This window comes from Manis javanica, chromosome 15, assembly GCF_040802235.1.
Source record: "Manis javanica isolate MJ-LG chromosome 15, MJ_LKY, whole genome shotgun sequence".
NCBI lineage: Eukaryota > Metazoa > Chordata > Mammalia > Pholidota > Manidae > Manis > Manis javanica.
In genome coordinates this window covers 10,842,835-10,867,140 of record NC_133170.1, presented here as the reverse complement: position 1 = coordinate 10,867,140, position 24,306 = coordinate 10,842,835, and the positions used below count along the sequence as shown (strand labels likewise).

General features: G+C 41.1%; 1 protein-coding gene across 6 annotated transcripts in view; it reads right to left on the bottom strand.

The window, feature by feature from the left end:
- Positions 1 to 18,872: 18,872 nt before the first annotated feature.
- The window catches only part of LMNTD1 (lamin tail domain containing 1), a 317,264-nt gene continuing 311,830 nt past the window's right edge, over positions 18,873 to 24,306 (bottom strand). For 2 of the 6 annotated variants that reach the window (XM_037020399.2, XM_037020398.2), the window contains exon 11: positions 18,873 to 20,766. Coding sequence is in view for 4 of the 6 variants with exons in the window: in XM_037020398.2 (XP_036876293.2) it covers positions 20,746 to 20,766 (21 nt within the window). In the remaining 2 variants the exon portion in view is untranslated. Of the gene's footprint in view, positions 20,767 to 21,478; positions 21,664 to 21,753; positions 21,838 to 24,306 lie in introns of those variants that run through there. The other 4 variants (XM_037020400.2, XM_037020396.2, XM_073223452.1 and 1 more) reach the window with 3 other exon arrangements.

Genomic DNA, 24,306 nt, shown 5'->3' with positions numbered 1-24,306 from the left:
TCGCAATATCTATTTCATACTTTTTGTGAAAATTGAGTGGTAGAATCATTGTATAAAGCACTTGGCCCAACTCCTAGTGAACATTAACTGTGAGGGTAGCAGAAAATGCCACCCCAAAATATGTCTCTTTGCCATAAGGATTCTGGGAGAGACTGCAGACACAGGAGAAATTCTGAAAACAGAATTGAAGGGAGGTTAGGGGAATTTACATCAGCAAATGGGCCGATAGCAGAGATACCAGAGACAGCTTTTCACCTGAGAGATTGCTCTGCCTGACAGGGCCGCTCTTATTCACCAAACATGTCCTCTTCTTCTCTTTGAAGCCCCAGCCCCCTACCGCCTTCCTTAGCTCAGGATGGTTCATTAGCCTCAGTTGTGCAGCCACTTTTTGAGTCTCACATATTTATGGGGCTCCTGTCTATACACACTTGAAATTGGTTTTTTTTCCCTATTCATCTTTCATTACAGGGTTCTCTGCCATAGAAGCATAGAGGCAAAATTATTCTTCCTCTCCTACAGCTGCTAAGTATTACTATTAAAAAGTTATGCTCTTTTTTTTCTTGACTTCAAGGGAACTGTTTATGGACTATAGATGTTAAAAATACTTTAAATTTTAAAACCCCTCAGAACATTCAATATTCCATTGCTGGGCCATCATTTGACTGCAAGCTCAGAGTAGTGAAGGAGGCAGGCTGGGCACAGCCAGACCCTCTCTCAGCCTGTCAGGTATGTCAGCCTCCCCTGGCCCGTGGCACATGCGTCTGGCATAGCCGCACTGGTGGACGGGGCTGTGGAGCCGACGGCCCGCATTCTGACCAGGCCTGCTGTCTGGTAGCTGTGAGCTTGGGCATGCACATCTCCTCCCTGTGCCTCAGTTGGTCATCTATAAAATGGGGAGAACAGCAGCACCTGCTGCAGAGGACTGTCTTGAGAATGAAAGTGCCCGGCATGGAGTGGGCACTGGTGGCTCGTTGCCATGATTCCCTGACGAACAGCAGCTGAGCAGAGGACAACCTGAAGCTGATTCTGACACAAAACACTAACGAGGTATTGACTGGGGTTCTCACCCCTAGCATGTGCACAACTCTCTGAAAAGCATGGTTTTGGATGCTTAAACAGCTAACAAGTACTGAGGGTTATTTGCACTATGCTAAGCATTTTACCTGTTTGAACTTGTGTAATCTTCATAATAATGCCATAAGAGAGGCCTGCTGTTCTTTCCATTTTTCCAATGAGGAAACAGAGGAACAGAGAAGTGAAGAGCCCTCCGCTCCAGGCAGCAGGCAGGATTTGCTATGACGCAGGAGCAGGGGGATGTGGTTCGGGGCACAGAGTTCACTCGCCCTACGTCCACATGCTAAATGCTGGGCTGTAGATGACGAGACTGGTCTGGGCAGGAGAGGGGGCATGCTAAACCTTTGCAAATCCCCTTGCTTATTAGCAGAGGGGATGGCATGGTGAGAGCCTGCAGGGCACAGTTCTTAGCTCCTCACCTAGAAACCACTGTCACAGGTGCCACTCACCCCTCCTGTAAGCAGAGGAGACTGCAAAGAAATGCTTTCCCAACTCAGCATCTCTGTGAGCTGATGCAAGCAAGGGACAGAGGGGTGGAGCTCGGTATGTGTGGTGACCTGCCCCTTGGTACGTCCCTGAGGTTCGGCAGAGGTGGCTCCTGTCTGCCCAGAAACATCCATCCTACCATCTGTCTGAAAATCTATTTCCAGATTCCCTGTTTACAAAGGGAAGGACACAGGGAACATGTAAAACTGTCTTCAGGTAACACTAATCACCAGCACATCCCCTGAAATCCTCACTTTATGTGTATTTGTCAAAAAGATAGAATTTAATGTCATCCAACTGAAAGCAAGACAGGGAAAGAGAGTGGGAAGCTCACTGGCATGCGGTTGGGGATGGAGTCGGGTGGGAGAAGGATGGGGGTGTGCAGGACAGGGGATCTCAGGGGGACCAGGCTGGGCACCAGAGACAGTTCTGCCTGCTCCCAATTTCTCTTAAGCTGGCCCTGGAAATGCCATCAGGAGGACCTCATGCGATTCTCTGGCATGGATGCTGTGTAACATTGACCCTCGGGAGAGAGCTCACAGGGGTACTGTCTCTTTCATATTTAAAAATGCATTACTTTCCACTTGGCAGCTGCCTTATAACAATTTAAGTTCCCATCAGTCAAGGAGACTTTAAGTGGCTCCTTATATAAATACTTAGAGTTCAGGGTCTCTGAAAAGCATTCTATTTCTTAGAAGTTCTTTGAAGTTTTCTATTGGCTCCAGCAAGTGTATACAGATATATACAGAGATGGAAATGTTCCTGTGCAAATGACTCCACAACCTTAAGTTTATGTAAAAGGTAACACGTTCACCATTCACTCCTGAACAGCCCCCCAAAAGGTCACCATCAGGTAACATGACTGGGAAACTGCTGTTGCTGTTAATTATTGTCCTCATTTATCACAGAAACGGTAAGAAAATTTTTTAAGGTGTTCAGCAACTTGAAAGATATGGACAAATGAATTGAAGAAAATAAAATCAACTTGTAGTTATAATACTGAGACAATTTCCATTAATGGTTTTTGTTCAGAATATATCTGTATCTCTTCCTTTCCCTCTACTGACCTACCAATCTGTGTAGGGCCACAATAATATTTTGAGATCTCAACCAATTTTTATTGTAAATCTCATTGAACTATACAGACACAAAAGTGCTCAAATCATAAGCGTACTTCTGCACAAGTTGCTGTGTTTTTATAAGTTGAACATACCTGGGCGCCTAGTGCCAGCTCAAGAAATGAAGTTTCCAGGACCGGTGTGAATCCCCTGTGCATGTACCTATACCCTGAGGCCATTTCTCCACCATAAGGAGCTAGTTTTCCAACTTCAGGTCTTGGGAACGGTCTCATCAGATCACAAGAAAAAGAACTTTACTTTTTGACAGAGATCCAAGAATGAGAGATTTGGGAAAACATGAATCAGTTTGAGTCAATTTTTCTAACCCTGAGCCTGGATCAAGGATTCCGCGCTGGGGGAGGAGGAGAGGAATAAGTAAGCAGATAGAACAAAGGCATTGTTCGGTTTCCTGAGGTCAGAAACTCTGTCAGGGAAACTGTGGATAGGAACTTTGATCTACATGGACACGTTTCCAGATCCAGTACCTTCCTGCCTCCAGGACAGCGAAGGTCTGAACCCTCCTTCAACTCAGCCAAAGTAGCCCCACATTCCATTTCTCAGTGGAACCTTCCATGTCCTAATGTGCATGTCCCGGACACACAGGTGACCCTGATACAGACGGCCCTAGGTCCTCACTTTCAGGAACATGCATGTAGATTTTTAGCCTGAATAAAATCCACTTGCTCCTATTGGCAGACAGAGCAGTGGTTCCAAACGTGTCTGTGCATCCGAATGACCTGGGGACCTTGTTAAACATACAGATTCTTAGGACCCACCCCTGAACTTAATCGAGCCTGGCGATCTGAAGTTGGCCAACTCCCCGGGTGAATCTTGTGCATCCAGTCTGGCATCCACTGGAGGATCCACTGGGAAGGGCTCTTCCAGTGGCCTGTGGACCACACCATGTTATGAGGATGGAGATAGTGCAGTATGTTTAAGCGACGCTGCGGAGCCCACGTACAGCTGTTGCTGGGAGGGGAGTGGCTCGGGTAGTGAGGCTGTTTCCCTGCTCCTCATTCAACCAGCCAGCCCCTTCTACCTAAATGCACTTGCATAAAGGATTCCATTATCAGGAAAGGTTTCCAAACCACTCCCTAGGCCACAATAGCAACCCTTATCATCAGCCATATGTTTTGCTCTGTATTATATTTTATCAGCAGAGGAACTTAAATGAAGGTCAGGGCACCCTTGGGAGGAGCTCTGCAGGCCGAAGTTCTCTGCTCCTTCCCTGGAGGAGGGATGGTGCAGCTGCGACACTGCTGGTCTGGCTTCTCCAGCACCACGCCAGCGTCTGCAGGCCCCTGAGCCTCCCGAGAGATGCAGCCATGGACTAGTTTAGGTCCTTCTGAGGGTCCTCTGGGCCTGGCTATGCATGCTTTTAGAACTCTGTTATCAATTACTAAAAGCATAGCAAAAATACAGAGAGCACTTATAATAATAATAAAAATAATAAGGAACATTAAAAGCTAAGGCTCTAACAAACTAATTTTTTTAACCCCTTGAGATGAACTCATCTAAAGGGAGAGTTCCAAGTGTCACAGCCCGCTAGGACAGTGTACAAGCTATCGGCCAGCTGCATCTAGAATCTGTACTGCGAAAGCCGGCACCTGCCCCGCCAATGACGGGCACAGCTTGTTTAGGGCTGCCCCTGACTGGGATGGAAGTACAGTTGAGGCTGTCTGCCAGTGGGGGCAAATGAAAAGAGAAAAAAAGAAAAGGAGAACAAACAGGATGAAGAGAAACCTAGAATTTGAAGAAATAGAACATTAATAGTTCCCTGGAAGTCTCGTCTCGCCACCTCCCAATTTCTTGTTCCATTGAAGGAAGAGCCCTACTTTAACTGGCTAAGGTGCTTTAAGTACAGACCTGCCTGAAACTAGGAGGATTAACTCGATCACATTTTAGTGGGTTTTTAAAACTAGTAATAGAAAATAAAGTTTAAATGGCCCTTATTTTGAAACACAGTTCTTTCTGAGTATTCTTTCTAAAGTGACTTGGATTCTGTACTTACTCATTCCTTGAATATTTTTTTCAGTGTGTTTTAATAATAGCAATAACAGTAACAACAAAAATAATAAATGATAAAACCATGTTAGTGTAATATTATCATTTAAATAAAATGGGCATGTAGGCCAAGCACAATCTTGAAAACCAGTGAACAACGTTACTCACTATGACTTTGTGGTGAAGCATGGATCTCATTGTGGAATCAAAGCCTCTGCTGAATATTTAATGAAATACGGCACAGTTATGTGAAAAGATATTTACCAGTCAATGCAAAATGGTTAAACAATGGCACACGTGTTTGTGAGGTCTGTACCAAATTTACAGAAGGGAAATCTAAGGCAAGTAACAATTTTATTCATTTAATAATACTCTCTTGCTTTTCATAGGAGTTTGGAAGTAAGTTTTATTCATTTAATAATACTTGCAATCACCATCAGCTTGCTTTTCACAGGGGTTTGGAAGCAGGGGAGGCAGACCTCTGTTTCACCAAGGATCCATTATGCACCAATTTTGTACAGTAATACAAATGTTTGGATCCTTTCTACATATGAAAATGTCGTGTTTTCACCTTCTCATGGTGTAGTGGTGAGGTTGCTGGAGGAGACCTCACAGAATTGAGCTTTTTTGCTCTGCTCGTAACTGATTACGATGGACCAGACTAGGATTAATTATACAAAAAATAAAGTGACCTCTTAGTGAGCTCTGTGTCAGACACTGTCCTGAATCCTTTATATTCCTCTCAAGTAATTTAATCCATTCCATAGCCCTCTGAGGTAGGTGTGTTTACTCTCTCCATTTTATAGATAAGGAAACCAAGGAATAAAGACATTAAAAATGGGTTCAAGGTCACATGGATCCTGTGGGGTTCAATTGGGAGAACTGAGAGATCTAGACTGGATATTTCTAAGCTTTCTTCTTGTTCTGACCTTCTTGGATTCCAAACCTTGTGTTGGAAATTCATCAGTGAGCGCGCTGGGCAGCGTTCCTGACTGACAGAAGGAAACACAGCCATTGGGTGACTGAGTAATGGGATATGGTCTCTGTCTCATTTACGGCACTATTCAGAGAAATGATTTTTTTGGACTTTCCCAGGACTTCCAGGGCTAACGTAGTAAGTGGCTGAGATGAAGATACCCCTAGTGGCCAGACTGAGCCAGTGCCTCCCCACCAACAGAGGGGAATGTCCTTGGTGGAGCCTGAATTCTCTCCATCCCCACCCCCGACGCTTGGCAGTCCACAGATGGGCTTCAGGGGATCTATTAACCTCCTAACATAAGATGAAATTTTGTATGTAGGTGATATGAACACTTTTCTGAGGATAAATCCATAGCCTTCGTATAGAGAAACCTTACATTATTTTTTCCCTAGAAGTTTGGCATCAAAGAGAAAGCTAGATAGTAAAGATAGCTTGAATAGGAAAGAAAGACAGAAAGCTTATTTTCACATATGAAGGACCCTAGAGCATCTCTGATCTCAGGGGAAAGAGACAACAAAGAGGGAAAGACCAAAGACATAAAGGGAAACAGTCAATAGAGCATTGTTCTACTGGAGACCAATGGGGATAAAAATCAAGATCACAAGATTGTGGTGGAAAGCAGCGGGGCTACTTTTTCTCCTGAGAGAAGAGGAGAGGATGGTGAGGATAGAGAATAACAAAAGGAAGGAAAGGAAAGTTGGAAGACACATTACTGGTTAAAAGAGGTTAGGGATGGGAGAAAAGTGGGTGAGGTCCGGAGAGCTGCCTTGGGGGGGTGAAACTAGCAGGGAGGCCCAGCTGGGACGGAAGAACACGGATGTGTTTTGGAATTTACTTGGAATGAATATAATCGTGAGACTCCGTGGTCGTATGAGCAGCCCGATTAAAGAGTCCTGGCCTAGCCTGGTTCACAACTCCTCCTACACACATAGCCACCACACATGGTTGTATTGTTTGTGCAGTGTACAACCTGAGAGGATGCTCTCTCACTCTCGATGCAGTATCTGTATTTTATCATGACTTTCTGGTACAGGACAGTAAAGCAAAATCAGTATGCTACCACTTTCCATCAGGTGGAAGTCAAGTGTCTTGGAGAGGGGGAGCCTTTCTTGAATTGGCAGACAGGTACTGTGTGGTCTAAAGCGGCGGTAGAACAATGTTTTAGGTGGTAGGATGCAAGGAAGCTCTTGGACCCTATGCTGCAGTCAGAAAGATCACGTTTCTGCTGAGTGGGCCTGTGCTTTTCTGCCTTGGCTAAGGCAGAGTTGTCCGGCTTTGTGTTGCCCTTTTCCAAATACCATGGATCAGTAAAACCTTAACCCCATTCTCCCGTCTTCTAATCCTTTCCTGACTTCAGTGCCTGATATTTTCCTTTGCTGAACTCTGTTTGCCAGCACCTTGTCTGCTCTCATAAGGCCTCTGTGTATTACTATATGTTCACATGTATATGCCCTTATAGCCCTTAAATAATTTGAAATACACATATATCAGCAGAGGTATAGTTGAACCACTGAGTGCCATTGGTCCATTTTAGACAACCATGAGCAAGAGAGCCCATAATTCACAGCCTATCTATCTTGTAAGCCAAAGATCCAAGGCTTATGACATTGTTTAAAATCAAGAATCCTTAGGCATTAATCCTTAGGCATCAAGACCTGCTCCACCCCTTGTCTCTCTGATGACATTCTTCTACTCCCCTCCCATACGCCCTGTTCCAGTTATGCCTTCTTTCTGTTCATTACACATCCCAGGCATACCCCCACCCAGAGCCTCTGTGTTTGCCATTCCTTCCTCTGCCATGTCTCTATATGGCTTGTTCCCCCATCTTTTTCAGTACTGGCTGACATGTCATCTTCCTAGTGACACCTTTCCTGTCCAACCTATTTAAAACTGCAATAAACCCAAACAGAGCTGGAGGCATCACACACACGGATTTCAAACTGTACTACAAAGCTTCAGTAATCAGAGCAGCATGGCACTGGCACAAAAATAGACACATAGATCAACAGAATGGAATAGTGAGCCCATAAATAAACCCATGTTTATAGGGTCAATTAACATATGACAAAGGGTATAAGAACTAACAATGCAGAAAAGACAGTCTCTTCAATAAATGGTGTTGGTAAAACTGGATAACAACATGCATAAGAATGAAACTGGACCATTGTCTTACTCCATTTACAAAAGAAAATTTGAAATATATTAAAGACCTAAATGTAAGGCATGAAACCATAAAACTCATAGAAGAAAACATAGGCAGTAAACTCTTGAATATTTGTGAGCTTTTTCTGGATATGTTTCTCCAGGCAAGGGAAACAAATGCAAAAATAAACAAGTGGGACTACATCAAACTATAAAGCTTCTGCACAGCAAAGGACACCATCAGCAGAACACAACCAAACTCCCATATGAATATACTTTGCAAATGATATATCTGATAAGGGGCTAACACCAAATATATAAAGAACTTATACAACTCAACACCAAAAAACAAATAATTGGATTAAAAAATGGGCAAGAAGGCCTGAACAGACATTTTTTCAAAGAAGACGTACAGACGGTCAACAGACACATGAAAAGACACTCAAAATCACTAATGATCAGAGAAATGCAAATCAAAACCACAATGAGGTATTGCCTCACACCTGTCAGAATGGCTTGTAACAAAAAGATGAGAAATAACAAGTGTTGGCGAGGATGTGGAGAAAAGGTAACCCTCATATAAATTATAAGTTGTTGCAGCCATTATAGAAAAGTGTTTGGAGGTTTCTCAAAAACTAAAAATAGAAATACCTGATGACCTAGTAATCCCATTTCTGGGAATTTAACCAAAGAAAACAGAAATCACAAATTCAAAAAGATACATGCATTCCTATGTTTATTGCAAAATGATTTACAATAGACAAGATATAAAAGCAACCTAAGTGTCTATCAATAGATGAATGGATAAAGATGATGTGGTACACAGACACAATGGAATATTAGCCATAAAAAAGAATGAACTCTTTCCATTTACAACATCGATGGACCTAGAGGACATTATGCTAAATAAGAGAAAGAGAAACACTATATGATTTCACTAACATGTGGAATCTAAAAAACAAAGCCAATGAGCAAACAAAACAGAAATAGACTCATAAGCACTGAGAACAGACTAGTGGTTGCTCTAGGGGAAGGGGGTGGTGAGTAGGAGAAATAGGTGAGGGGGGGGAAAAGAGGAATAAACGTCCAATTATGTAATAGTCACAGGGATGGAAGTACAGCTTAGAGAACTTAGTCAACAATATTGTAACATCTTTGTTGACAGATGGTACGTACACTTATGGTGAACATTTTGTAATGTACATAGTTGTCAAATCACTACACTGTACACCTGAAACCTATTATACTGCATATTGACTATACTTCAATTAAAAAATAATAAAATGAAAATTGCAATAAACCCACTCTAGCCTTCCCTTATCACTCTCCCGTTTTGTTTTCCAGCATAACACCACCTTCTAATATGCTGTATCAATGCACTTATTTTGTTCATTGTTAGTCTTCCACCACTAAAATATGAGCTCTGTGAAGGCAGGATACACAGTATGAACTGTCCTTGTGACGAAGCAGGCCCTCAGTCATCCTATGTTAAATATATTGCTTGCAAATATCTTCATATATTACTCTTCTAGATCATATATATAATGACCAAAGTAATTTCAAAACCAAAAATTCATCTGACATTTATAAATCACTTTCAGCCTTCTGTGCAACCTGGGGCATAGCATTTGGACAATACTGCTGCTTTATTTTATTGGAGAAATTTTGATGCTTTAAAGATAATAGCACAGTGACGTGAAATCAGGTAGGCCCTGTGAAATCTAGGACTTATCATAGCTAACCTGTGCCTGGATAGACAATAGTTAAATCCCAGTAGAAATCCTTTGAACCCTAAAGTATATGTGGTGTGACAGTTGTGACTTTTTTTCAAATCAAAACTTAAGTAACCACCTAGTAAGTTAGGTTGGTGGATACATACTTGAGTCACCAACATATAATATTATCTCTTCCTATTTTTCACAATTAATCACAATTTTCTCGTAAGTCTAAAACATCTGTAAACAATAGGACTTTTTCTTTAATAACCGATGACAATGAGAGATGAGCTGAATTAGGTAGTAAATGAACTGGCTCCATATGGTTCTCATTCAAGCTGAAGATCTCCTGACCATTCCACCAAATGCCATCTCAGTGGCCTGCTGGCAGGTTCTCTGTGTTTAGGAAGTTGATTTGGCATTTGCCCTCTGGCTCTCTGTGTGGTTAAGGGCACTCTGTATCTCCGCAACAGAAAGGATTCCAAATTTCTAAAGATTTTTGGACAGTGCATGGATCAACTATCCATCTATTTATCTATCATATCAAGAAAATGGAAAATAAATTCCTCTGGGTTTCCAGTAAAAGGCTGTAAGTCCAGCAACATCTTTTTTAAATTCCCAGTCTTCAGCATGTTCCTTTGTGGTAATGGGAGACAGCTGATTGTAGATCAGACAGAAATGAAATAATTTGGAGAACAGGGAGCACAATGGAGGCAAAAACACACAACCAAAAAAATAACTGCATGTCCTCTAAACTTCAGGCTATAAAACGGCTGTTGTCAGCAGTACGCGGTTGACAGCTATGCGGTAAAGTGATCAACTGGCTAAGTTTGATTAGAATCAAGAGAAGATAGCATGTGGAGTCCTAATAACACTGCATATTGCTCACAGAGCCACATTAACCTCAACAGTCTACATCATCTTTAATTTCACATTTCCCAGTAATTATATTTTTTTGCAGTTCTCCAAGATCATTAATCTTGAAGTCCTAAGACAAAAAAAAAAAAAAAAAAAAAAAAAAAAGCTCAGGACTTGATACAAACCTAGCTTCCACACTAAGGAACTACTAATACTTATTAATTGATGCATTATACTTTTTAAGAGTGATTTGGGGGTGTCTATCCTTATGAACAAAACCAGTTAAATTTTTACTAGGTCCTTTGCTCATGTTCCCAAATGAGAGGCAGTGATAAGATTCAACAGGTAGAGACAAGTGGCTCCTCCCACAGTGAAGAAATAGGAAGTCAAGTGGCATCTATCACACTGTCAGTGTTTTTGGAAGACATACCTCTCCTGTCCCCAGAGCACGCGCCGAGCAGTTGTGAGACAGCCTTCCCCCCAGCGCCGAGCTCAGTGAGTGTGATTCTCTTCAGCCTGCTCACTTGAAAAGGCACCGGCTTAGGAACCAGCTGTCCACAGTTAAATTGATTGTCATTTGTCAACGGCAATGTGAGGCCCCGGAAATTCCACGTTCACGGAAGAGAACACTGCCAGGTTGGTGTGCACTTCAAAGTGTGTGTTCGCTTGCAGGATCCATCTAGTTTGGCAAAGCATCTTTAAAGTTGCCAAAGCAATGGCAATATCTTTGTACAACTATTGCCACACGATCCACTAATCTTTTACTCTTAACTTTAAAATGTTTGCTCATCATCTGTCTCAGAAATTTTTCCCCTGGGACTTTGACACAGCACTTCAATGAAAGACAAACAGCAAAGAATAAAGTGGGTATAAGAAATATGAGGGGCGTCCTCTAAGAATGAATAATGGCCGAAGCTGAAGACCCTTGGGTAGTGACCCTGAAAAATACATGAATTAGGATTCTACCCATGTCAACTCTTGGTTAAAACATTCCTCGCTGACATAAGTAATCAGAATAGCTAAAGGGGACTTGGAGGACCAAAACTTGAACTGTACTTACTAGCCCAAAAGGTTGTGCCTATTCATGCAAAGCAAAGTTCAGACAGGAAGAGGATTCATTTCAAACTTGCCAGGTTACCAAAGGAAAAACAAGCAAGTACGTTTAAGTTAGCTGGAGAGTTAGTTTTGGGTTTTTCTTCTGGAATTAAAAAGAAGAAAAACTTTGGAGTTGAGAATGGGGGCATCAGCTTTAGAAAATGTTCATTTTTTATCCCATTAGAGTTTTCAGTTAAAGTTAAATTCTTCTCTTAAAATCTTTTTATTTTAAAAATAAATATGTTCATTAGCATCTCTGGACACCAAAAAAAAAAAAATCCAACATGTTCAAAAATAACATGCATGAACAGGTTTCTTGAAGAATTGTTTACAATAGGAAATATTTGGGAAAGGATTTAAATTTCCCACAGGTGAGTAGATAACTATGATTCACCCCAATGGCCATTTTAAGCACTTATGAAGACTATGAAGCAATATGCACTATGCTTAAGATAAACATATATAAGACAATGTGGTGATATTATTAAAAAACAAAAAGGAGAAAAAAACCCCCAGGATTATCAAGGATATATGTACTGATTTCAAGGAATCTTATTTCTACACGTTTCAAAATCCTTAAGATATGGCTACACATTTATTAGTTTACTTTGAAGTAATACGTTAGATTGCTTTTATGCCAAAGAAAGATTGTGAAAACATTGCTGATAAAGCTCTCAAGGAACCAGAAAGCTTAGTTTTCTATAAATTATTTGAGTTTCAATAAAAATTGGTTCAGCAAATATCCTTTTGAGCTTCGTGCTCCCCCAACCCCACCATGTTCCACATTTAAAGGTTCAAATAAGCCTATAATGTGTAATTTATTTGTCTGTAACCCTATCCCATTTTCCACCCTAATCTTTTCTTTTTAAAAATATAGGAACAAATAAGCAAAAAAAACTGACAACCAGCAAACCCTTGGATAACGGAAGACCCCTACAGTGTTTTTGCTGGGTGCGAAAGAACTCACAGAAACTCTGGCAATTTCAAAGAGGATTTCCTTATAGTCATAAAATTTCCCTAACATGAATGAAGTTTAAACTGTAATACCTCCTTCAAGGACTTCATTTCTGAAATATGTGGCAATGACAAAACTTAAGATGTATATTCTCTAGTTGTCAATGAGCAAAAGAAACAAATCTATTATCTAGACAGAATGGATAAATTCATAAAAATAAAAAATGAGGCATTTGCAGTTAAGATGTGGGAAAAAGGAAACCTTCTTTTATGGGGTTATGAAAGGAACTAGAAATATGAAAATCACTTTTTAAATTTTTGCAAATAGCTTCAGAACTAAAGGCTTTCCTATCCCTTTCACACTATTAAACTATTTTGCCCTCTCTTCTGGGATCATAGGTCATTAACATCCTCTTATGTTGAGCCAGCAGTCCTAGCTGAATACAGAACTTAACAAGTATCGGTGAAGCTTCTATGATCCTAGTAACATGCTGAGCATTCTAATTATCCTTCTCTAACTTTGATGTGCATACTCAACAATGCAGGCATAGAATAAAATGTGCATCCTCCTTCAGTAGCTCTAAGGTGGATTCTAAGATGATGGATTTCTAACAAGCTCCCAGGTGATTCACTCTCATCTTTGACGAGCATTGCTCCCGAGTACCAAAAGGCAGAGTTGCCTGCCTTGTGAAAGTGAAATGGCCAACTGACAGAGGTGAATGGTAGAGCGCTTGGCCAGCTGTACACAAGCAGCTGCTATTGAGCTCTAGCTGATTACCAGTGTTGGGGTCCAATGTTATCGGAGGATAAAATGAGAACTTGAAGTATCTACTTCAGTGGCTGGTACAAGGTAGGTGCTCAGTGTTTTTTCCTTCTTTTTTCTATAAAATAACTACCAAGTGAAACTATTAGGGAACATGGTTCCCTACTTTTCAGCATTTTACACTGATAAGATAAAATACTGATTAGAAAATGGGCTAATGGGTATAATGTGGTGTGCAGAAGACATTACTTAAAAACTTAAAATCAGTGTTCCTTTTGGAAGAAGACTGATTTTAACAAAAATGGCTAGAAATAAAAATTTTCCGTAAGAGAAGTAATAGGAAAATCAACCATGGAGGTAGTGGGGCAGGTGGAGAATCAGAACTGAACTAGGAAGCCAAGGACATGGAGCTAAGAAGGAAGGTTGATGTTTCAACGTGCCTTTATGGGAGAACATCCTTGCTAAGTCCCCAGAGATGGTGGGATATTGTGATTTATAATAAGAAATACATATTTGGTTTTCACCCCTGTGCATGGTACAGAACTCCCTAAACTCTTGCAACTTCCTCTGATGAGAGCAAAGGTGTTTTTTGTTAATAAGTGACTTTGGAAAACACCAAAGGTTGGGGGGCTGGTTGCCAAAGGGGCCAACCATGTGATTAGGGTGTTGGGCCTTTCAGACCCATCCCCCTGAGTTCAGGGGAGGGGAAAGGAGTTGAATCAATCACCAATGACCAGAGATTGAATCAAGTGCTCCTCTGTAAGGAAGCCTCCACAAGAACCCAAAGGATGGGGTTTGGAGAGCTTCTGGCTTGGTGAACACGTGGAGATTCGGAGAGGGCGGTGTGCTCTGGGAGAGGGCGTGGAAGCTCCACACTCCTTCCCCATACCTTGCCTTATGCAACATCTTGCAGTTAAGGTGTGGGAAAAAGGGAACCTTATTTTATGGGGTTATGAAAGGAACTAGAAATATGAAAATCACTTTAAAAATTTTTGCAAATGGCTTCAGAACTAAAGGCTTTCCTGTCCCTTTTGCATTAAAGTCCCATTAAACTATTTTGCCTTCTCTTCTGGGATCATAGGTCATTAACGTCTGGCTGTTCCTGAGTTACATCTTTTTATAATAAACCAGTAATCTAGTAAGTAAAATGCTTCGCTGGGTTTTGTGAGGTCTCCAGCAAATTCATGTAACCCAGGGATGGGGTACTTGGAAGTTCTGACCTATAGCAGGTTGGTCACCTGGACCACCACAGCTCTGACAACCTGGACTGGCGATGAGTGTCCGAAGTGGTGTCTATGGGGGGCAGTCCTGTATAGGACACCCAGCTAGTGTCTGAGAATTGCTTGGTGTGGGGAAAACCACACACATTATAAGTGAGAAGAATCTTGTATGATGCCCAAAAGACTTCCAAGCAGAGATGTTAAATATTCACTTCTGTTAATGTTGTGCTGTAGACCAAATAGCAGAAATCCTCCTTACTGCCCAGTGCCGTGTTGGGGGGATGCACAGCCCTGTGTAGGAGGTGCTTTGAGATGTAGAGGTCCTGGCGGTGTCCAGCCTGAGGGACAGGACAGCTCAGGAGAGGAACAACTCATGGAGAATTGGGCAGGAAGTCATTAGTAGCCATAAAACCCCTTAAATAATCAACAGTTGCAAGAGATACAGGAGAAATGGGGAGTTTCTCATGATGGGCACAACATAGGAGTCCTTGGGAACATTTAGGAACCTGACAATTTTCATAAATATGGGGTGCTAACGGAGGCATGAGTATGCAAGTAAACACAGAAGGGAGAAACATAATGTGACCCCAAATCAACCAGAAAACCTAACACATCTTAGAGTTCACTTTAGATTTCAAAGTTTTAGGGAGTGAGAGCCGCTGTGGGACCTTGAGCCGTAATGTGAACTAATTTTCATTTTGCAGATTTTCTCTTCGGCAAAACTAATAGGACAGGTTTCAAAAAGCATATTGGTCAAACATTAGCACATTTTTCAAGTCTTTTTAAAATTAGAATACCTCTCCATTCCCCATGAAATTTTTACCTGAAAATTTTATAACAGAATAATTCAAGCCAGCTTTGCAACTTAGGTTTACAGCTACAATTATTACCCTTAATAGGATAACCTTCCTTCCTCATTTCCTAAGCTCCCCAAATGTGGCAATTCCCAAAAGCATGCTTTCATAATGGAGATTGGACAATATATGTCATTTATTAACTAGGGAACATGCATTACATTGTACAGCCTGATATTGGCTTGACACTGAAATGCTGGGGGAGGTGGATCTAGTGTACAAACCACGGTTGTCTTCTCTGAGCATTTGCATGCTTTATTCTAACAGTAAATGATGGAAATGAGAGGAATTGTAAGAGGCCTATGCTGACAGCAGAAATAGACCTTTCACTCTGAGGCCGAAGCTAGATAGAATCAAATACTATATTCGCTCAATGATTTTTAGGTTTTACAACTACATATGTGTAGCTCGAAATTCTCTACTACCTATTTTTTTTTCCTCATTGAGTTTTTTTTTTTTTAAAGCAAGTTTGTAAAAGCTGAGGTTTTTCAGAAAAATAACCACCCATAGAGAACAAACTCTATTGCCATCTCTCACTCTCCAATGTGCTGACTTTGTTAGTATTTCCGTTCTGTAACGTATCAGGGCAAGTCCAAACATGGAGCCCCAGCACACAAAGCTCATGGTTCAGCCCAACCAACCTCCTCTCCATGTTCTAAAAACACACACGTGACTGGTTCTCAAAACCACCAGTGCCTTCCATTTACGTGCTGCGTGCTGATCAAATTTCCTTCCCCTCATTTGCCTGAAGCATTTCATTTCCCTTAAAATCAGCTTCATGGCACCTATCTGGAATTCTTCAATCTCAGAAGAAACCACAGGATTTTGTGTTTTAGCTTTATTGTAGTAGTTCTTTTACTGTTTTATTACAAGTATATTTCCCGCTGGTCTGTGACTCCCATAAAGGCAAATAGCACATATTTTTAAAATTCTTAGCATGTAACACATACTCAAAGAAATTTTGGTGATTAAGAATGCATGATGGAAAAATAAGCCTGCAAAATATAAACTAAACAACTACATGCCCTTCAAGATTTGTCTCCAGCTAATCCACATGGATTTTAGTGATTTAAGGAAGAGGGGAGAGATATTGAGGGGCCTTTGAAAGATGGTATAAGAAATTAAGAGGTAATTTATAATCTCTGGAGCCAATTATTGCTTCAAGGCAATACCTCAAAGAGATATTTCCCTTGCTTTAAGTAAACTCACAGTTTACCCCGAATAAAGAAAAGGAGGTCACACAGTTTCTTGCCTATTTTGTTGTGACTCTTTGAAAATTCAGGTTTCAACAGGTCCACCAACTGAACTTGGGGATATACTACTTTATTTTACAAGATTGGGGTGGACATTCCCAGGTGAGATTATAAAGGCAAGATCAGATTGAAGGAAGTGTCTATTTTCTTGGTGATGTACACATAGTGGTGGTTTTACAAGGCCCCCAAATTCTCTGACAGGCCTCCTGCACAGAAGTGGTTCCTCTGTCCCCTCACTTTGAATATAGGCTCTCTAACTGATGAATAATAAAACATGGCAGAGTGATGCTGTGTCATCTTCTGTGTCTGTATCTGAAGAAATTGGTACCTTCCACTTCTTCTCAGGACATTCACTATTGGAAACCAGACACCCAGCGTGCGGGAGCCCAAGCTGCCTTATGCGGAGCCCAACATGGGCACGAACTTGCACTGGGCACAAATTTGCCTCATATGAATGAGCTACCTTGGCAGTGGACGCTGCCCCCATCCCACATTCCATCCCCAAGCCCCCTGAGGTTCCCATTTTCAGCAGAACAGGAAGTATGAGATATGAACTTGAAAAATAGCTCATGGTTACTACACTCCTCCTTCTAGACCTGACTCAAAGTAACTGCTAGTTGACTACTGTAAAATATAACGTGACGCAGGTGGCAGGTAGGGAAGGGTATTACTACTCACCTTTTGTAATCTGTTGACATTAGGGCAAAATCTCTTATTTAGAGAAGCCTTTTCCCCTTCTTCTCAGGGTCACAATACAGACACATATACAATCTATTTACAACAGAAAGTACTGTTTTCAAACAATTCCGAAAGTTTTATATTTTCTCACACCATGGTCAAATGTAAACAACAGGCTGGTCATTTCATGGCTTTCAAAATACTGAAACTGTCTTTAGCCTCCAAAAAGTAAAACATTAGGAAACTTAAACTTCTCTAAAAAAAGAACAAAGTTTCTGCTTGTATCTGGGTTGTCTTGTAATGTATTCCAAAGAATATCAAGGTATTATAAATAGGAATAGATTATGAATATCTATATAGATACATTTCAAGTTAGTGTTTTGTAAACACAATTGAGTGGTGACCATTTTTGTTATTTAAGCTCGAAGTTGTATTGTCCCCACGCATTTAAACCTTACTCAGGTTGCTAGATTATAATGCCCCCTCTCCTTGGACTTGGGTAATGTGTCAAGCTCGGTAGGAGGCCCTCCCCTGAAAGAACCCTAAACTTGAAACTGATCTGAGAATTTGGATGCCTCTTCAAAGCTGCTTGGCAAGTAACCAAAAAGACATCAGAACAGTGTCAACCCTTTCACTATTTCTTTCACTATTTCCTGCCAAAATCATACAGTGTGTGTGTGTGTGTGTGTGTGTGTGATTTCCTTTTCGTTCCATTCATCCAGTTCATCCACTGTAGGTGAATTTGTTGCCCAAAACAGTGAATGTTATTTAACAAGGCTCATTATTCAAATGCTTTATGAAATAACGCTCAGTTCCGGTCAGGTAATTATAAACAGAGTGCTTTGATAATGTGCAGAGGGCCATTATCAAGGGGCAAATTTATGGGACCATAAGATAAAGCTTGCTGTTGTCTAAGGCTGCTGAAGCCTAAAGGATCAGTCTTATAACCTGCATTCATGGAAATCAAGGAAAACAAAATGCTCCAAGCCCACTTTCTTTCTTTGCAATCCCCAAACAGTCTTGCCTAAGTACGAACATTTAGGCAGTTAGTGATTTACACCATCAGATGGATCCATCTTCCCCTATCGGTACCAGTCTAAAGGGGGACTAACAGTCCCTGAGCGCGAAGAGAGCTAAGGCATTGTGCTAGAACGCTCCGTGGTGATGCGACTGACAAGGCATCTCCTACAAGTCCCAGGCCTGAGCATTTATTTCTCCATTTCTTGGGAGGGCAAAAGGTTATATAGTTCCTAAGAGTGTGCTTCACAAAAGCAAGCACTATTTAAATACACCCTATTTTTGACCACCCAGACAGGAAATGATCTTGTAGAAGAGCTCAGAGGAGATACTATGTTATGGATGAAGTGTCAATGAATTAAGAGATATATAGATGAAATTCTCCTGAAACTGCACAATATCCATACATAAGGAAAACCAGTGAAGCTGAAACATATTTTTGGATTAGGAAACCTCTGCTCCTATGAGGGAAATAATTGCAAACACCTGAACCTTACATGCCATTTCTTTCATGTGTTTCTATTACAAATCTTTGAGGGAAAGAGGCTGCAATTCCGTCGCGGGTGAGATCGCTTACTGGCTACAGTTACCAGGTCCTCCTGGTAGTAGGTGTATATACTCCCATGTGAACATGGGGATCACAAACGGAGACAGCTGGAAGAAATTATAAAGCATGAAATAAGTTTACTTTTATTGTACGCTCTTGGATGACCTTTAGTCTCCTCACACCGTGACTACACAGTTTCTATAGCAACCGTGAAAAGACAGAACAGCCTACACAGTTTAGCCAATATGTGACTCAAAGATCAGACTTACTGGTTCAAAGTGGCCTAAGGTGTCACTGACAGTTTTCTGAAGATGTACAAGTGTCCTCCTAAGTTCAAAAAAAAAAAAAGGAAATGATGTGATCAGAGCAGCCTAGTGACTAGAAACTGTTTATGCTGCATCATTATGCAGAGATTAATGTGAATCTTTTTTATATCAAACCAAAAAGTATATGAAAAATTATTTTGTGAAGCAATGTGTGTCTTTTCAGATGCTTTATGCTGTCATATGGCTTAATAAGATTTTATTAAGAGGTTTTCTTTGTACCTTCTTAACTATTTTCAGGTGTACCATCAGTGGCCTTAAGTATGTTCACAGTGTTCTCAAACATCGTGACTATCTATTTTCAGGAATTTTTCATCAGCCCGAACAGAGATTCTGTACCTACTGAACAGGAACTCCCTGTTACCACCTTCCTTGAGCCCCCAGTCAACTCCACTACACTTTCCATTTCCATGAATTTGCCTTTTTCTAGTACCTAAATGAAATTGTAGGGTTGTTGTTCTTTTGTGCCTGGCTTATTTCAATTAGCATAATGTTCTCAAGGCTTTCCCATGTTGTAGCATAGATTTGGATTTCATTTTTCAGTAGATGAATAATATTGCCCACATGTGTATATCACATTTTAAAAATCTACTCATCCTTTGATGGATACTTGTATTATTTCTACTTTTCGGCTATTGTGAATAAGTATCTACTTGGGTCCCTTGGCAGATGACTTGTAAAAAATAAATTATTCTTACCTTTTGGACATAATAAAATTCAGTGGTCATCACTGGTGGATTTTAGGGTTATTTTACTTTTCTTAATTTTTTTAAAGAGATATTGGGGGGAAATCCTCACCTCACTCTTTTTCACATTTCAAGACTCTATATACCTCCATTGTCCTGTATATGCTATATAAATACACATAAATTAAATTAAATTAAGTTAAATTAAACAGAGCTACCAGGTACAGATTCTCAGAAAGTGAAGCAATCATATCTTCTGACTATAAGGAAGCTCAACATTAAAAATGAGTATACTTTATTATTTTTTCAGCTTCTATACTCGATAGGTATAGAATAAGTTTGCTAAAGAATAAAGAGTGAGAATGGTTGAAAAAATGGTAGCTCCATCAGATTATTTAATTAAAACATTCTTGGCATTTCCTATCCAAGGGATTTTGTACCTAGTTACCACAAGCTGGAAGAGGAGACGGTTTTGGCTGAATCTGAGGTGAACGGAGGCAGGTTTAAAATCTCCCGAATAGGTTCCTCCATAGAAACTTCACCTATTGCTTCCAGTCATTAGGAAGACAGCTTCATCCATGTTTTAACGAGACAGAGTCCAAATGTAGAGAATCAGACAGACCACGAAATTCAGAATTCCTGGAACATGTGGTTTTGGCAAATGTATCTGCAGAAATGGCAGAAGTCGAAGACCTAACAGCTGGGGAGGGTGTAAAAGACCGAAATTAGTGATCAGGGAACTTCAGGTGCATAAAATGAAGACAGTAGGGATTTTGCTTTTCACCAATGTTTTTCTTCGTAACAGTCTAGAAAACAAATGTTTTAACTTGTCCACAAATTCCATCTCCTTCTTTAAGAAATGGTTGCAGTGAAGTTCTGAGGAATTAATCTTTCTAGAAGAAACAGTTTTCTTGCCTGCTGCTGGCATCCTCTCTTGCGTAGAAATCTGGCCTCAGCGTGTTGGGCACCTTTGTGTTCCCTAGGTTGGGATATTATTGTCCTGAACAAAAAATAAAAAGGCAATGCATGGTGAAATATAATACAGACTAAATGTGCTGAAATTATTATGGAAACAAAGAGATTGCTCAGTCTTTCCTTCACATTAATTTTAAATTAAGACCTGAAGAGAGCAGACCTTGAGCATACTCATGCATGGAAGACAGTAACGGGGAGGAAATTATTCTGTGATACCTCAACTTTTGTCAAGGTGAAAGGATCATTCATAGTTTTTTCTCCTTGTCACTCAACTCTGTAACATGTGTGCTTATTTAGGTTACAGTTTTAATGGTGATTCAGGAGGTGCAGCACTCTTTGACTCCTAAGCAGCTTAGCTAGTTCACTAGCTGGTCATGGATGCTGTTTGCTTCTGGTCTTGAATATGAAGATCAAAATGGTTCTGAGGCAACCAGTTTAATGACCCATTTCTAAGTGTTCACACCTTTCAGTTCCTTCTTGGTGGGTGGTACTGAGTAGCACGTAATTATCTTTTCCTTTACATACCTAAGTTCTGCCCCAGATTTAAAATATACAAGTAACACACATAAAAGTGTAATAAAAAAGAGAAAGCTTCATTTCTCTGTGTGCAACCAAAGCTTCGGTAGGAGCCTCCAGGAGACCTCGCAGCCCGAGATGCTTGTGTTCTACACCTCCTCTATGGCAGTGGAACCGCAGACATTGTACAGACATTCAGTTTTCTTAAAACCATAGCGTACCTCCGCCCGGCATGGCGAGGAGTCTAGAACGCAGGTCTCTTTGCTCCTCCCACACAGCGTGACCCAGTAACATGAGGGTGGGAAGAGAAAGAACAACGTGGCTGACAAATTTTGAAGGAAGGAGGTTGTGGGAAACAAATGTAGGGAAATTCCAGCAGACTGATGAATTTAAGAAACGGATCACTCTGAGGGCCGACAGGAGAAAGACATTAGTGCACAGATGGAAGGAATATACATAGAACAGAGTATAGATAGAAAACACAGACACCAGACATTTAACCATTAGACTTTCAAAACTTCTTTAGCAAGGGTTTTGGCAAATGTATCTGCAGAAATGGCAGAAGTCGAAGACCTAACAGCTGGGGAGGGTGTAAAAGACCGAAATTAGTGATCAGGGAACTTCAGGTGCATAAAATGAAGACAGTAGGGATTTTGCTTTTCACCAATATTTTTCTTCGTAACAGTCTGGAAAACAAATGTTTTAACTTGTCCACAAATTCCATCTCCTTCTTTAAGAAATAGTTGCAGTGAAGTTCTGAGGAATTAATCTTTCTAGAAGAAACAGTTTTCTTGCCTGCTGCTGGCATCCTCTCTTGCGTAGAAATCTGGCCTTAGCGTGTCGGGCACCTTTGTGTTCCCTAGGTTTATACTAAAAACTAGCAAGGGTTTATACTAAAAACTATTAATTCCTGACTCTCCTCTCATAAAAACTGCCCCCAGAAGGAGAAATTGTAATGGAAATTTGTCAGCATCCCAAGGAAGGGTCCTCGGAGGCCTGGGACACCCATGTTTGGCCATTTTGGACCATTCGGAACAGTCAGAGATGCGGGAACGCAGCTCAGCTCGTGGAAGGACTCCATCACCAGGACTTCATTGGAAGTGCCGAGCACATCACAAAGGAATGCCTCCTAGGTATAAGAACTTCTACTCGTTACAAACTTAATACCCCATGTTCCCCATTTTGGTGCTTTCTTCCTAGGACCTAAGCAGTTGCATACTTTGACGACAGTGCTGGGGATGTGTAACGGACCCGACTTCTGCCCCTGCTCTTTCTCTCCTCATTCTCCATCCTAGGCTCCTCGGTGTCTCCCAGAGAGTCTGAGAGCTTATATGGCAGGACAGACACACAGGAGACCACCTGGCCTTTCCAGCACCCTCTGACTGTAACGTGTGGGAAGCTCTGTTTCTGTTATCGCCCAGCTCTACACTGCTGTTAGTCACATGGCACAACTCCCACATACTCCTCAAAAAGTACTGAGAAAACAGAGCATTTGAGAGCTGTGACTCCGAGTACAGTCACATGGTGTTAGTAAGTTGTAGCACAGAAGTGTGATTAGTAGTCAAAGACCCTTGAGTTTGAATTTTGATTTGCTGTTTGTTCCAATAACGGGCACTCTGTTGAATTAGCAATTTTAGAGATAGGACCTGAATCTCTTTTGCTGTGTGGAGGAGTCTTAAGATTCTCATGGTAGCTAAACTCCTTTTTTTGTGAATGAAAATATCTTATCTACTTCTAGAAGGGTGATGATTTTTCTTTCAGACAAGTGGGGAGAGGGGCAAGAAAAGAAAGACAATCTTAATTTTTGACTAGCAGAGTGGTGTGGAAAAGCACTGGCTTTAGGCTAGGATTCTAGTCTCAACTCTGTCACTTACTATCTTCAGCGACTTTAGGTAAGTCACTGAATCTCTGAGCTAAAGTGTCTTCAGCCATAAAATGGAGATAACAGCCTTACTGACATCATAGCCTTGAACAAGATAATGTGCAAACTGTGAAATACAATTACCATTCACCTTTCAGAAATGGTCATGAATGCCAACGAGAACTGAATAATGACTGAGTGTCAGAACAATTTTCCATGAACGAACATGCCGGACTCAGGAGCTGACAGCAACATGACGTCCTTCACTGACAGCTGAAGGAAAATTTTGCTCCCAGTAAAGACTGGAAATATTGATGGTCAGTCCTAAGGATGCCACCAGACAGGGATGGAAGCTCTGAGGAGGCAGAAGGAGGGCATCTCAAGAGGCCTGAAACTTCCCTAAACAGGGTGGGTAAAAAAAGTCAAACCTTCCGAGGAATCTCCCGCAGAGGGGATCAGCGAACACATCTGTAACCATGGTAGCTAATCAAAATAATAACCGAGGACGACCAACAAAGGCTAAAACCTTCGCCAAAATTATTCTATTCAATATCCAATGAGAGGATTTGAGGTATTTTTCTCCCAACCAAACCAACAAAAATCTTGTTTTTTTCATGGAATAAAATGTCTGTCCACTTTCCAACTCACATTCAGATTCAGTATTCAGTATGATTCCCTCCTGGCTGCAGAAAGTGAAGGGTGGCTGAATTGTACGAGTGCTGGTTACTAATGTTTGTGACAGATGTCAGACGCCATCCTTTGCAATAGAGCTTCACTCTGCTTGGGGCTGTTCCCCCCTGGAGGGACTGGGTCGCATACAGAGAGCACCCCCAGGGCCTCTGGGGGCAGGAGTTATCTCAGGGAGAGTCAAGGCTGGATTAGCCAGTTCTTTGCAGCTAAAAAGTTTAGTTTTGGCTTTGGTGTTGATTACTGGGTGAATCTTACTAACTTGTCTCTCAGACTTCAGTTTCTTTTGCTCTAAATTGAGATTTAGATCCCTAGACAGTGCCAATGCCTCCTGGAAGTCTGAAAAGAAAAAGCTTCTCGGAAGAATAGAGGTGTTGTGGCCATTACATTTTGAGGAAGTTGGAAGCTCAACAATAATGATGCTAAAGAGATGGAGAGACTGGACTTGTAAAAGAGTAGGTGACCTTTAGAGACACGGAAGATGATGATTAAGGAAAATCT